The 14,236-nt window shown below is 41.3% G+C and overlaps 2 protein-coding genes across 2 annotated transcripts in view; one reads left to right on the top strand and one right to left on the bottom strand.

Moving 5' to 3' along the window:
- CEP85L (centrosomal protein 85 like) overlaps positions 1-14,236 on the bottom strand; it is a 93,765-nt gene that overhangs the window by 40,087 nt on the left and 39,442 nt on the right. The window contains exon 5 of the mRNA XM_054393022.1: positions 12,611-13,377. Within this exon, the coding sequence (XP_054248997.1) occupies positions 12,611-13,377 (767 nt within the window). The remainder of the gene's footprint in view (positions 1-12,610; positions 13,378-14,236) is intronic.
- Positions 1,017-1,365, top strand: PLN (phospholamban). Its single transcript, XM_054393055.1, has one exon. The coding sequence runs from the start codon at positions 1,017-1,019 to the stop codon at positions 1,173-1,175; it is 159 nt and encodes a 52-aa protein (XP_054249030.1). The 3' UTR covers positions 1,176-1,365.

The following is a 14,236-nucleotide window of genomic DNA, read 5'->3' as shown; positions in this document are numbered from 1 at the left end:
TATCAAAGCCAGCCTCTCTCACTTGAGGACTCATATGGGAGAGTTTTACACTGCAACTACTTACTGGGAGCTCAAGACAACTGACACCCTGTGCTTCCATCTGCCACTAAAAAAGGGGGAAAAGAAGCTTGAAATAAAACATTCACTTAGGAGACAAACTTACATGCATGCTTTATTTTGTTCCTCAGAGCAGTCCTCTACCTTTGCACCTGCATTTTGTAAGACATTGTCCTACACACATTAACAAAAACAAACCAATCAAAAAAAAAAAAAAAAAAAAAAAAAACCAGATCAAAAAAAGAAAAAACCAAGAAACAGTCCTTACTTTGTTTTATTATTTGAGAACCCAGAAGTCCCACAAAGAATGTTTACTTGGAATGGAAATGCTTCAACAAGATTTCCTTTCCTTCCTTCCAGCACTGGTAAATCAGATTGTTTGCCCTAGTCAGTAACAGCCAGCAGTAACATCCAAATCTCCTGGCCAAAAGGTCTGTGACTTCAATCACATAACCAGGCTTCCACTTGTGTTTTAACAAATAAAGCATGTGGGGAGGGGGTGGGGTGGAAATCAGCCATGGCTTTTTCAGACTGTGAAGGATAGAGAGATTAGAATTTCAAGTAATGATCGGGGTCAAACCAATATATCCATTGGTTCCATTTTACAGTTCCTCAAGATGGCTCAGATGTAGGTGCTTGGTAAGCCTTCAGGAGAAGCACAACACAGCACAAACCTGAACTTGAACAGCAAGATCTTTAAAATCCTGTTTCAAAGTAAAAACACAGTAAAGGCAATCTATTCACTTCAGGCTTTTTAACCTTTAAAACAATCTGTTTGCACTCATCAAAACTCTTTACTTCTGCATTTCTAATTCTTCACTCTTCTGCTTTCCCAGCTCCACAAAGGCTGTCTAAGACAAAAAGAGAAGATAATAGGCATCTTGCACTGCTTCTGACAACTTCTCTTCTCTCCTGTACTCCTAAAACCTCTGATTTGTGCCCTCTGCTTTCTTGTTGCCATGGAGAAGGTCCAACACATAACTCGCTCTGCTCTGCGGAGAGCCTCAACTATTGAGGTCAACCCACAAGCACGCCAAAGGCTCCAAGAGCTCTTTGTGAATTTCTGCCTCATTTTAATTTGCCTCTTGCTGATCTGTATCATTGTGATGCTCCTCTGAAGTTCCAGCACCTCTCTGCGCTGTCCTCTAGGAAAATCACCCCAGAGGGAAGAGAGACCTACACCTGCAACTCCCAATGCAAGGATCCTCTTGGGAGAGAGGCTAGCCCTTGGACTAGAGCTGTATGCCAACCATCGCACTACCCTCTTACTACCTGCTACATATATTATAAACACTTGGGCTGTGCACAACAGTGCTCAGAGCCTGTTGATACAAAGCTGTGCATGACTTAATTTGCCTGTCTGAATCAAGAAAGGTTTTTTCTGAATGGGGTATAAAGTACTGGCTCTTCCTAGAGTTGTTAAGTTCTAAAATGTTTTAGCTACATCAAAGAGCAACTTCACTTTTCTGTTTCTCTGAAAATTCTTAAGCCCTTGGAGGGCTTGCAAATTTGGCCAGGGTCTGCCCAAAGAAGAGCCACCAGGCACACAGCCCTCAACACATCCTAGGAAAGTTTCTGCTCTGCTTACTCCAAGGTGCTGCATCTCAACTGAAGGCATTCAAATTGTTTCAGTGTTATTAAGGGAATACAAGAATAAACTAAAAATCTCTTCTAACCCTGAAATAAAAACTATTTAATGCTTTTCTCCCTATTTAAGGGATCTTTTATATACACACATATATATATACACACACACACACGCATGAGTATGTGCACCCACACAAAAAAGGCAAATTAACTTACAGTATTTTTCACTAGGCACACCCTTACAGAACTGAGTGACATCGAGAGAGTTTTTTCACTTTGTTTTGCAGAAAAAAAATCGACATTACCACACTTGTATCAAAATTTTAATTTTTTAAACTCATTTAAGTGACATGACAATTGGCACCACTCAGAAATAATATTCACAGTTATTAGTATTTGGCTGCAGATTACTTTATTATGGCCTGCTGTGCTTTATGTAGTAATTTCCCGGGCTTAAAACTGCAGAAGAGTTGGTACCTGGCAATGTCACACAAGGTGGCTTATGTCTGATGTAAAGAGAAAGGTCTAGGTTACCCCTACTGCTGGCATTGAAGGGTAACACACAAATACAAGTAAAACCAATGCCTTCAACTGCAAATGCCTGTTAGAGAACAGGCAAGTGTTTTCCTAAAATTAAAACAAAAACCCCAAACCCAAAACCATTCTATCAAACAACCCCTCCAAACACCTCAACAAAGAAAACCCCAAACCCCACAACCCCCAAACCATTAAGCACAGGAGGGAAAGCACAGCAGAAACATCTTTTCAACATGTAAGTCACAGTCTCTACAGATAAAAGTTGCAGCTGCTTCTCCAGTAGTTGTCAATAACAAGAGAGAGCAGCAGACTTCCAACTCTCCTTCATGTTGCTGGTATTAAGCTAAATTCCTAAGAAATTTCTATACTTTTCAAATTTCAAGAAAACTGAAGAATCAATAGCCAGAGGCAAAACATCCATTTTTCAAACAGGCATCTTCCTATAGCACTCCATGTAAGCAATCCTATTGATGTATAGGGAAAGTCAAAACAACTTTATCCTAACCTTGTATTCAACCTTTACGATTTAATATTCCATGAGAAGAGGCTGACAGTGAACAGCTGCACAGGAAGGGAAGAAACCTTTGAGAAACTCTGTACTGATGGAACACAAGCAAGTGATGCACTTCCTATCTGGCAAATGGATATGCTGAGACCGCACCTCTGAAATACGGTTAATCACCAGAGGGAATTATTTGGCTGCTGTATGAGGATTAGGGTGAGGCAAGCACTGAGGAGATCAGCAACACCTCCACCACCACTTGCAAGTTAGTGTATGAACATTAGTGACACAAACTGATGGTGTAAATTTCAATTTCCATTGCATGCATTCTGAGCACTCTCACAAACGGATGAGATTTTACTTAATGCCCTCTCCCAACTGATTCTTAAGAAAAGTCACAAACAGTGCACAGCAGGCATGGGAAGGGGCAGGAAATAGTAAAATCTTAAGTGACTTCCTTCTCTTTTAAAAATCTGTATTTTTGTGGTGGATAGAATTGTCAGTTTTAGTTTGCTTTGGAAGTGTTGACTTTGACTGGAAATAGACAACGGTTCTACAGCACTGAAAACTTCCTGAAGTAAAGGGATGTCAAGAATGAACTATCAGCATATACATTCTGAGGACACACTGGATTTACATGTTTCACAAATAAATTCACAGTAAATTATTGTTAAAAAAAAAAAACACCAAAACCTCACTCCCCTCCTCATAAAAAAAAAAAACAAACTATCGCTTTCCTCTTATGTACCTGAAAAGCTGTAATTTAGTTTCAATAAAAAATTAAACAGATAAAAAATTAAAATATAAACAAACTGGATGTCCTACTGTTGATAAATTGCTTGTACTGTATGGATCGTTTATGTCTCAGGATGCTGCTGATCAGAAAATGTTTTACCATCTTAGTGAAATGTCAACTGAACCCAGAGATAAAAAGCCAAAACTTTTTATAGAAAGAAAAAAAAATACTATTATATTTGTGGGTTTTAAAAATAACATCTGCTCTCTTTTTTATTATTATTATTGACTGCTTGAAAAATATATTGTGTATAATAAGATACTTAAATATGATTATGTTTAGGAAAAAGCATCTATTCTATCAGCTACTTATTATAGTTATGTGGAAAAAAAAAACAAGCTAGTCAGCACACAGCTTTCTAGTTCTTTAGACCCCTATTTATTCTGATTTGGTTTTCAGCAATATTCTTGCCTGTTTTGCAAAGTCCAGCTCACTTACACATACTACTTCATTTGCACTAACTACACCATATAAGCAATCCTAACAAATTTTATGACAATGTAATCAAAAAGTTGACTACTTCTATGAGCAGTAATAAAAATTCCAAACACAGCATGTAGCTTGGATTAAGTTTTCAATTCTCTGTTTCACTCCACCCAAGGCTACATCACCTTGCTAAGTTCATCTTCCACATTAATAGTGAATGAAGACAGCTAAACATTCACCAACTTGATATTAATATTCCTCAAAAAACAAAACAAAACAAAAAACACTAAACCCAAAGAAATTACAGACTTCCATGGCAATTTTACACAGAGCTGAATCAGGAAAAAAAACTATGCTGCTTTTAAAGATGTGACTCCCCAGCACAATATCTCTCCCCATTTCTCTCCAGGTGAAGACTTCACCCATTTCAGAATCAAAATGTAGCTGCCATTAAAACTAGTCCGTAGGGCACTTTACAGGGCAGCAGGTACTGGCATTTCTTTAATAACTTTTCTGCATCAATTTTGCAGCAACTTCCCTTCCTAGCATCAGTGAACCACCCTGTGAAAAGAAAAGCATAAAACAGGCTTCCACAAAAATTTTCACTAAACGTGGAAGTTTTGCTACAACTACACACAGAACCATAAACACATCAGATATACACATTCATGCTGAGATGTGCTTCACCTGTTCAAAATGAGTTATAAGCACATTACTCTGTGAGGGAGAGAAATAATTAAACAAGAAAACCCAAAACAAACAAAAAACCTAAAAAACTGGTTTTGTTATGAAAGGATTTGAGTGAACACCTCTTATTCACTGCAAGAAATAAAACCAGAACAATGTATTTATGAAAGATTCATAGAATCATAGAATAGTTTGGGTGGAAAGGGACCTCCAAAGGTAATCTAGTCCAACATCCCTGCAGTGACCAGGGACATCCTCCACTAAATCAGGTTGCTCATAGCCTTGTTGAACCTGCACTTGAATATCTCCAGGGATGGGGCCTCAACTACCTCCCTGGGCAAACTGTTCTAGTGTTGCACCACCCTCATGGTAAAGAACTTGTTTCTAATATTTATCTATATCTACTCTTCTCTAATTTCAAACCATTGCCTCATCCTATCACTGCAGGCCTTTGTAAACAGTCCCTTTCCAGCCTTCTTGTAGGTCCAGGTACTGGAAGGCTGCTATAAGGTCTCCCTGGAGCCTTCTCTTCTCCAGGCTGGACAACCTCAGCTTCCTCACCCTGTCCTCATAGAGAGGTGCTCCAGCCCCCTGATATGTTTGTGGCCTTCCTTTAAAAACTGATGCTCATCTCAGTAAAAACCTTGTTAAATTATTCAAAACAGACCCTACATTTATTGTAGTATCTGACAGTTCAAGTCAAGCTTATTGCTTTATAAGCTCACTACATTTTTTTTTTTAAGACAAAAGAATGACAGAAGTTCCATTTTGGTATAAAATATGAAACTATGAAAACACTGCCCTCTTGTGAGCCTCCCTATGAACCTAAGCTGGTTAGTGAATGGAAGTTTTGGCAACATTTCACTGTTAGGGCTAAGTGTTTCCATTTCTTTCATTTATGTATTTCTATATATAAACCACAATTGCTAAGTTATTAAGACCATCTTAAAATAAGCTCTTGCTATTATAAGCACTAAGGACATACACTCTGCCAGCCCAGTCTAGATTCTTAATAAGAAATTTGCAAAGCTGCAATGAATTCTGCACAGCACGCTGCTGGCAAACTGCTCCCTGACACACTGCACCATGCCAAACCCTAAAAGGGTAGGAAATACTCCTGTTAGCAAAGATACATTTTGACCAGTTGAAAAGGCTTTCTTCTCTTTTTTGCACCTGAAGAGAGTTTTTGAAAGTAAATTTTCTACAGTTTTGCTGAAGAGTAAATCTGGAGAATGGACATTTAACAATAAGTAAACAGAGAGCCAAACTGTATAAAATTCAAGTCCTTTTGCCATTCATTAGTTCTTCAGAAGTCAAATTAAAGCTTTTTTTCTTTTTAAGATATTTGGGGGAAAAAAGAGGCTTTTAAGAATATCCAGATGAATTTCTTTGAAAACTAAAAAATTAAAAATCTGTTGTAAACAATCATTTTTTTTCTTAAGGGCCAGAAACTAAAGAGAAGTGAAGAGCAGAGAACACAATGAAATTCATGTAACTCTGCATTGCTCACCACTGAAGGAGCAGCCCCAAGCCTACAATCAAGAGTCTGCTGCAAGCAGAGGAGGGCAGACTGATGCACATTATGGATCTTGCTAACAACAGAGGTCTCAACCTGCTACTCAATTTCCTGCTTATTGTCTTGGTTCTGGTGCTTGCGTTTATCCTTGTCAAGCTGATGTGAACCTCTAAGGCTCTGCTTCCTTCTCAAACCTTCTTTTGAGGGGTGTGGAATCACAGAATGGTAGGGGTTGCAAGGGACCTCTGAAGATCTTCTACTTCAACCCCCCTAAAATACAGCAAAAGACAGTTCTCACAATGGGAGCATAAATATGCAAAGACTACAGAGATGAAATACCTGTCATTTAGTGTTCACACCTATTTTATCAGAACTCAATCCTAAAAGCTGAGCACAATTAGCTACCTGCCATTAAATAAAGAGCCTTGCTGAGTCTGGGCATAAATGCAAGCATGGGACAGTGTGTCCTGCAGTTTTCTCACTGATGCAGCTGACATATATTGAAAGATCACAAAAAGATCTGCACCCTTCAAGGAACATTATTTCTGCTAAAGGGGACAGCAGAACACAGATTTTCAAAATGGGATTTCCACAGAACATATACTTCACAGGGAATGACATGGACACAGCAGGAAGGCAGAACAAAACACCTATACTGGGTGGACAGCATGCATCAAATTACCTGTGGAAAGCAAAGTCACAGATGCTGTAGGCAGAAACAAGAATATCCATGAGAAGCAGCTTGCAGCAGCTAAGGTGCAGATAAGTTTAAATATGAAAGCTTAATTATTACTTACACTTTTTTTGACCACCTATGGTTCACACAAACATCTCAAAAGCCAGAAGCCATCAGTGTGTCCATCAGTATCAAAAGAAGTTGCCAAAAGAGCTGAAAAGCAGCCGACCACTGCCAAGAGCTATCATACCTCTGCCTAGGCAGCCCTTACCACCGACACATCCAGGAGCAGGAGCTGCCTCTGCACCAAGACAAGCAGCATGCTACAGCCTCAGTAAAGATTTACCACTTATGCACAGGTCAAGTGTACAGCGTGGGAGCCCTCAAGCTGTATTTGACACACCACTTGTTACTTCCCAGTGCAATCATCCAGTCCATAGCTTGTCCTCACTTAAAGCAGGCAACAAGAAGCTTCTTACAGACCTTTACACAACAATACACTTTCCTCACAGGTCTCTGGGAAGGACAGTGACCAAAAGGAGCTTGCTTCTGCTGGAATTATTTGCCCAGGAGGTAGCTTTACACACCTGAGAGACACTGAGAAAGGTGGTCAGAAGCAGATTTCCTACACTACATCAGGGCCAAACAGCTTACTCTTAGCATCTCTCTCTACAAAAGCACATGGGAACAAAACACACTCACACAAATGCATTGCACACTAAACGTAATGCCACACATATGCATAGTAACAGTCTTCTGCACACATGTAGAAAAGGCAGATGTTACTCATGGGGTGGAAGAAGCCCAAATTACCAGCTTTCTACTGCCAGCAGCACATCCCTGATTCAGCACACACTGATGCAGCACTTCTCACCAGTGCTGGCTGTTACAGAGCTGATCTGCTCCTGTTCACAGGCAGGATTTCCAATTATGGTCGTTGTGGGGTGGTTCAGTTCTCTGGAAGAGACCCATCTAGATTGGATTTACAAAGAACCTTTTCCCAGGAAAAAGCAGCATGACTACTGCAATATATTCCTACTCTTAACCATCCACGTTCCACTCTATGCTACCTTCTTCAAAGCTTCGGCAGCATTAGCTAGAGCAGCATGGACAGTTAGAATAGAATAGAATAGAATCAAGAAGGTTGGAAGAGACCTCAAAGATCATCGAGTCCAACCTGTCACCCTACACCTCATGACTATCTAAACCATGGCACCAAGTGCCACGTCCAATCCCCTCTTGAACACCTCCAGGGATGGTGACTCCACCACCTCCCTGGGCAGCACATTCCAATGGCCAACCACTCTCTCTGTGAGGAACTTTCTCCTCACCTCCAGCCTAAACCTCCCCTGGCACAGCTTGAGACTATGTCCTCTTGTTCTGGTGCTGGTTGCCTGGGAGAAGAGACCAAACCCCTCCTGGCTACAACCTGCCTTCAGGTAGTTGTAGACAGCAATGAGGTCTCCCCTGAGCCTCCTCTTCTCCAGGCTAAACAGTCCCAGCTCCCTCAGCCTCTCCTCATAGGGCTTGTGTGTTAAAACGAAAGCTTTTCTTTCTCTCACCTGCTCTGAAATACGTGTAATAAACATTTAGCTTCTGCAAACTAAGTATCTATATGTTGATACAGTAGTGTCAACTCCTGTGTTTGCATTTAAAGCAGAAAACTCTTCACAGCTATGTCACTGTAAGCACTTTATCACTTGGATACTCTTGAAATACTCTGCTTTAGCAAAAAACATAAATCAATCTGTAAGATTATACACATGGGATATGTTGTAACAGTTGTTATAGACTATTTAGGAGGATCTCTGATGACTTTTAACGTAGCATATCAAAACCACAAAAGCACTTAGGAAACTCACTCTGGTCTAAAGAAGAATAAAAATTGGTTTCCAGCAAAATGGCTATAACTGATATAACACTCAGGATCCTACAAAGCTCACTGTCTGTGAGATCTGTATATTAAGAAGTATCCCCATCTTAAAGAAACCACTGTCACAGTTTAATAACTAAAACTAGATGAGTTGAGAAAAATTAAGATTAAAAAAAAAAAAACACATACTCCTTTTTAATAAAAGGAGAAAGCAGAGTCTACTGCTACCAACGATTGCATGTTTCCAGATCAAAAATTACATACAAAGGAGGCCTGTAAGAAACTCTGCCATCAGAACGTGGGAGAAAAAAGAAAAAAAAAAATACAAGAAACAACCCCAGGACACTTCTTTCAGCCAGCAATGAAAACACAGAACCTTCAAATGTTGAATAATGATGCTGAAACCAAAAGATGCATTTTCCTAAGATTACAGACAAAACTGGCCAGGTAACCAATGCCAAATCTCTTTTTGCAATCAAGTATGATCCCAGTTTGATTTCCCATCGCCTGCTAGTGCTTACTTCAGACTGAGCCCACATATTGCAAATGGAATCCCAGTTGCTGGACTACCAACTGCACAGCAAAAGGACAGAACAAAAAGCTGAATTGTGGCTGACAGTGAAGGGGTTAATTCTGCCAAATACCGGAGATAATTGCTCACATTGAAAAATTTTACCTTGCTAAAAACCATGCTTTGATCAAAATGTGACACAGGAAAAAAGCTGATATTAATCACTTCTAGTTTGCTGATCTGTCAGGAGCATAAGAAAAACTAATCTTGGATACTTAAAAATAAAGTTTTCTTTGCAACAATATTCTCTGAAGAATGTTCTCACTCTCTCTCAAGAGTTGTACAACTGTTGTTTACAGATGGTTAGGTATGCACAGTGGGGGTTGGAAGGGACCTTTAGAGATCATCTAGTCCAGCCCCCCTTTCTAAAGCAGGTTGCACAGGTTGCCTAGGTGGGTTTTGAAAGTCTCCAGAGAAAAGACATCCACAACCTCTCCAGGAAGCCTGGAAACCTAGGAAAGGGAGAGAGTGAAGAAAGTATATATAATCCTTTTAGGATTGCAATTTCCTTGGTTCCTCAGATATAACAGCATATCTATTCCCAGATCTACATATGGTGATCTCTGGGGGAAAAAGAAAAAAAAAATAATACCCCAAACCCAATAAAACACAGCATGACCATATTAAGGTTTCTTTAAAAACTAGGTGGCAAGCCAGGAAGGACCATTCTCCTTTCTTCATCTTTTCTGGCATCCTTACAGCTATAACCTCTGGGCAGAAAGACAGGGCAGGCAGGAGGGCCAGCAGAGGATGCCTGTAAGTGCCCAGAGGCTCATCACTCCTGCATGTGCTTTATGTTTCTCTGGCTCCTGTTTCACAACCACAGCTTCTCACTTGAGGAAGCGCAGCAGATCATATTTCAAGGCCCATCAACAGAACTCCAAATCATACCAAAGAAAGCCTTGCTAAGGCCACCAGGAACCTCCTCCACACCTCTTATGCCCTTGATTACTGTCAGACTCCTTGTGGCCCCTCTTGCAAGTCAAGGTAAGCAGAGCAAAGGCCACAGCTTCAAGGACTTCCCCTGTTCTCCAGAACTGATTGCTACTTCTTACACCAGGGGCTAGATGAATCCTGTAACATATACATCAATACTGATACAGAGATACAAATAACAGGAGCAAGAAAGAAACCCAACCAAAATCAACCCAAACCAAACAAAAAACCAACAACAACAACAAAGAAAACCGAGCACACAAAAACACAACCCACAAACAAAAAAACAAAACAACCAATTTTAAGCAAATCATCATCCTATAAACTCAATGGCTCAGAAACCTGAAAAGGTGCAGCTTCATGAATGCAGCTCCAAAGATAATGCTTGTGCTCCCCCTCTTGGCTCTGTCCTCAAAACACAGCTCAGCATCAACAGAAGTTTTTTAATCACCATAATAAGAAATACAGGGTTTCACCTGTTTCAAATATGAAACTTTGTCTTCATACAAGACACTATTTAATCACAACCAGAGTGGAGAACGCTTGTGAGCCACGAAAAGCAAAAGATGGGAGTTGTTTTGGCCTGAGCAAGAGTCTCATTGCTGTCTACAACTACCTGAAGGGAGGTTGTAGCCAGGAGGGGGTTGGTCTCTTCTCCCAGGCAACCAGCACCAGAACAAGAGGACACAGTCTCAAGCTGTGCCAGGGGAGGTTTAGGCTGGAGGTGAGGAGAAAGTTCTTCACAGAGAGAGTGGTTGGCCATTGGAATGTGCTGCCCAGGGAGGTGGTGGAGTCACCATCCCTGGAGGTGTTCAAGAGGGGATTGGACGTGGCACTTGGTGCCATGGTTTAGATAGTCATGAGGTTTAGGGTGACAGGTTGGACTCGATGACCTTTGAGGTCTCTTCCAGCCTTCTTGAGTCTATGATTCTAAAACATCCATGCTAAACTAAGCATTGTAAAAGGAACATAAAAGATGCTGAAAAGACATACACCTAAATAAAGAACTAAATAAGCTTACCCTAAACACAGATTTAGATCCAAAAGGAGAAGCAGCAGACGCAGTGCACACAGCCAGCACTACTGACAGCTGCAGCCAGCTACATCTCACAGGTGCTGGGGAAGGCCTGAAGGAGTGGATAGACTACATTCCTCTGCAGCACCCTGCTCTCACTTCTTGAACACCTCATCAACAGCTGCCAGCTGGCAGCCTGGATGGCAGTGCCCCTGACAAGTCTCAGTAGTGAGCCAGTTCCTGCCACTTTGGTTCTCAGAAGATCCCTCTGTACTTGGGTACTTTCTTGACATCTAAGCCTTCAAAAAGCTTAGAGCAAGATGGGGGTTTCTGTAGCAGCAGGGGTAATATAAAAGGACTTACAGAGGACAATGCCAGGTTTTTAGAGAGACCCTTAGGGATCTCTTTTAATTTGGCCGTGTTAATTTGCTTTAAGTTTAAAAAAAAAAAAAACAACAAAAAAAAAACTCCACATCACCACTACGAGCAAAATTGGATCCTGAGAACATCTAAAATTGTCAATATACAATGGAAGAAACAATAAAACTTTGTAAATTACTTACTATAACTTCAGGCTGAAGAAAAGAGGTAATCTGCATATACAGCTAGATGACCTCTGCTCTGATATTATCCTAGCCTAATCTTAAGATGCCTTTCAGGAAAACTTAAATATTTTAAACTGCTTGGAATTTTTTTGGCAAACCAAATTTACCTACACAGGTAAATCTAAACATTTAGATTATCATTACTGCCTTCCTTCACAAGCTATCCTTTCACATTAGGGGAAGGGTTGGAAACAAAGATTGTGAATTGTCATGAAAGAAAAAGGTTAAAAGCCTCTTTTTTTTTTTCCCCTATATGAAAATGCCTCAAGTATGACATATAAAACCTACATAATTTAACTGAAATAAACAAGATTCATTTGACTACTATTAGTTGATTCTAGTTAGTTTTAAAAAGGAGTAATATCAAACTGAACTCAGTTTTTAAGTGCATAGTGACAGTGCATATTGATCCTTGCAGTACACAGAAGTAATTTTTATTTTGCTGAATGCATCAACACATTGTAAACCCATTCAGATCAAAATACACTCACATTTCCCCCACCACACTGCAACTGAGGACTCTCTTAAAAGCCACAGGAAATGTTATTTGATGAACCTCTTGCTGCCCCTAGCTTCAGAAAAAGATGCTAGTCTCATGCAGACAGGCATAATGAACCAGAGCAAACTGTGAGCACATACCAGAAAAAAACCACCCTGTGGCACTCAAGTAATATTGAGAAACCAGCAGGAGCATCCCCAGTGAAAGTCTAAAACCATCATCACTTGGTTAAGGGGATCTGCTCCCCTTCCTCTTTCGTTAAAAGCTGCTGCTGGCATTCCTCAGGTATAACACATGATGGCAGCAAACACCAAGCTTTGGCCTTACCTGCACAGGCTGTTCACCTCCTGCTCTGAGATCTTCGAGCTGCTGCACATGCCATGCTGCCACGCCGTAGGGCTCCTCAGTAGTCCTGCAGTCCAGGGCATTTGCCCGGAGCTGTTCCTTCAGCCACATCTGAGTCCTCACTGCTGGCTGGATGGGAGCCCCACTCACAGCCTGCGGGCCCAGAGTTGCATATCTCGGTCCAAAAGCCTCACAACTGGCTGCCATGGGTTTGCTCTCTGGTAAGGCACTGTAGGTCAAGTCTAAGGCATGTCTCCTACTTGAGGAATCTGAAACAAAATCGTCTTTGCTGCACGTTTCAAACTTGTATTTGCAGTCCAGTAGAGAAGATCTTTTTTTCCCCATTTCTCTGTCCTCAATTTTTAGCAATTCCATGCTATCATGCAAACAGCCTGGCCCGTTTGTCCTTAGTTGTGGTGACACAGCTTTGTCTGCACTAGCCCTGGAGTCCACTGAATGACTACTGCCATCCTGGCTGAAGGCAGTTGGGGAGCTGAGTTTAGACAAAGAGGACCATTTTCTTACAGGTCTTACATCTTTCATGTCAAGAGAGCTGTCCAGACCACCCTGATTTCTGCCTCCTCCTGACCGCACGAAGCTTGTACTCCACTTTGAGCCATCAGACTTGAAAGCTTCCCTGTGTTTGGGAAGCGAAGAGCTGGCATTAGACGGCATCACATGGGCAGTGGGAATGGAAACCAGGGACCGGCTGGGCTTGAACGAGGAGGTACCACTGGAGGTTGAATGATCTGGGGAGAGAGATTTACCATGTAAGGAAGGACAACACAGAACATCAACATCAGTGCCCAGAGGGCAAGCCAGCAAATTCAAGGTGAAATACAAACCCAGAAGGAAATAGGTTTCCTGACACCATTCAAGCTCATGAGACTGTATTAAAGTGGGAGATTTTCAAATATGTGTTGCTCAGCAATGAGCAGTGGTGACAGCAGACCAGGTACAATTCTCAGTTTGCAAGCACGAGCCAGCACTCATGCCCCAGCTGGAAGTTGGCAGGCTGGATTTCTCCCCCATCCCACACAGTATCAAGTAGCTTCTGCATCACAAATGGGGACAACTGAGGAGCCCCAAGCCTAGTTCCTCTTTCATCATCCCTCTTCTCATTTAAAGGCAAAACAACTCACTAAATGCACTCTGTGAAATGGCTATGCTGGAGGAAAGCCAGTTTAATGAGTGCCTCTTGGACAGCACCATTAATCCTTTTTGTATCTTGTTGATTTCAAACATGGCTTCCTGTGCTGGTTTTGGCAGAGACAGAGTTAATTTCCTTCACAGCAGCTGGTATGGGGATACATTTTGGATTTGTGCTGAAATCACTGTTGGTAATTCCAGGATGTTTCAGTTATTCTTGAGCAGTGCTGACAGTCAAGGCCTTTTCTGCTACCCACATCACCCTGCCAGCAAGTACGTTGGGAGTCCACAAGCAGCTGGAAGGGAACACAGTTGGGACATCAGATCCTAGCTGACCAAAGGAATATTCTACCCATTTGATGTCATGCCCTGCAACAGTACTAGAGGGAAGGTTGGCTGGGAGCCCACTGCTCAGGGACTAGCTGGGTCAGTTGAGCAAGTTTTTTCATTTGCATCACT

Source organism: Indicator indicator, chromosome 27 (assembly GCF_027791375.1).
Source record: "Indicator indicator isolate 239-I01 chromosome 27, UM_Iind_1.1, whole genome shotgun sequence".
NCBI classification, from domain to species: Eukaryota; Metazoa; Chordata; class Aves; order Piciformes; family Indicatoridae; genus Indicator; species Indicator indicator.
The sequence above is the reverse complement of the archived record's forward strand: the minus strand, read 5'-3'. Positions and strand labels throughout refer to the sequence as shown.

Bases quoted from the DNA above. Each gene is read 5' to 3' on its own strand.
- PLN (XM_054393055.1), top strand. From the start codon at position 1,017: ATGGAGAAGGTCCAACACATAACTCGCTCTGCTCTGCGGAGAGCCTCA.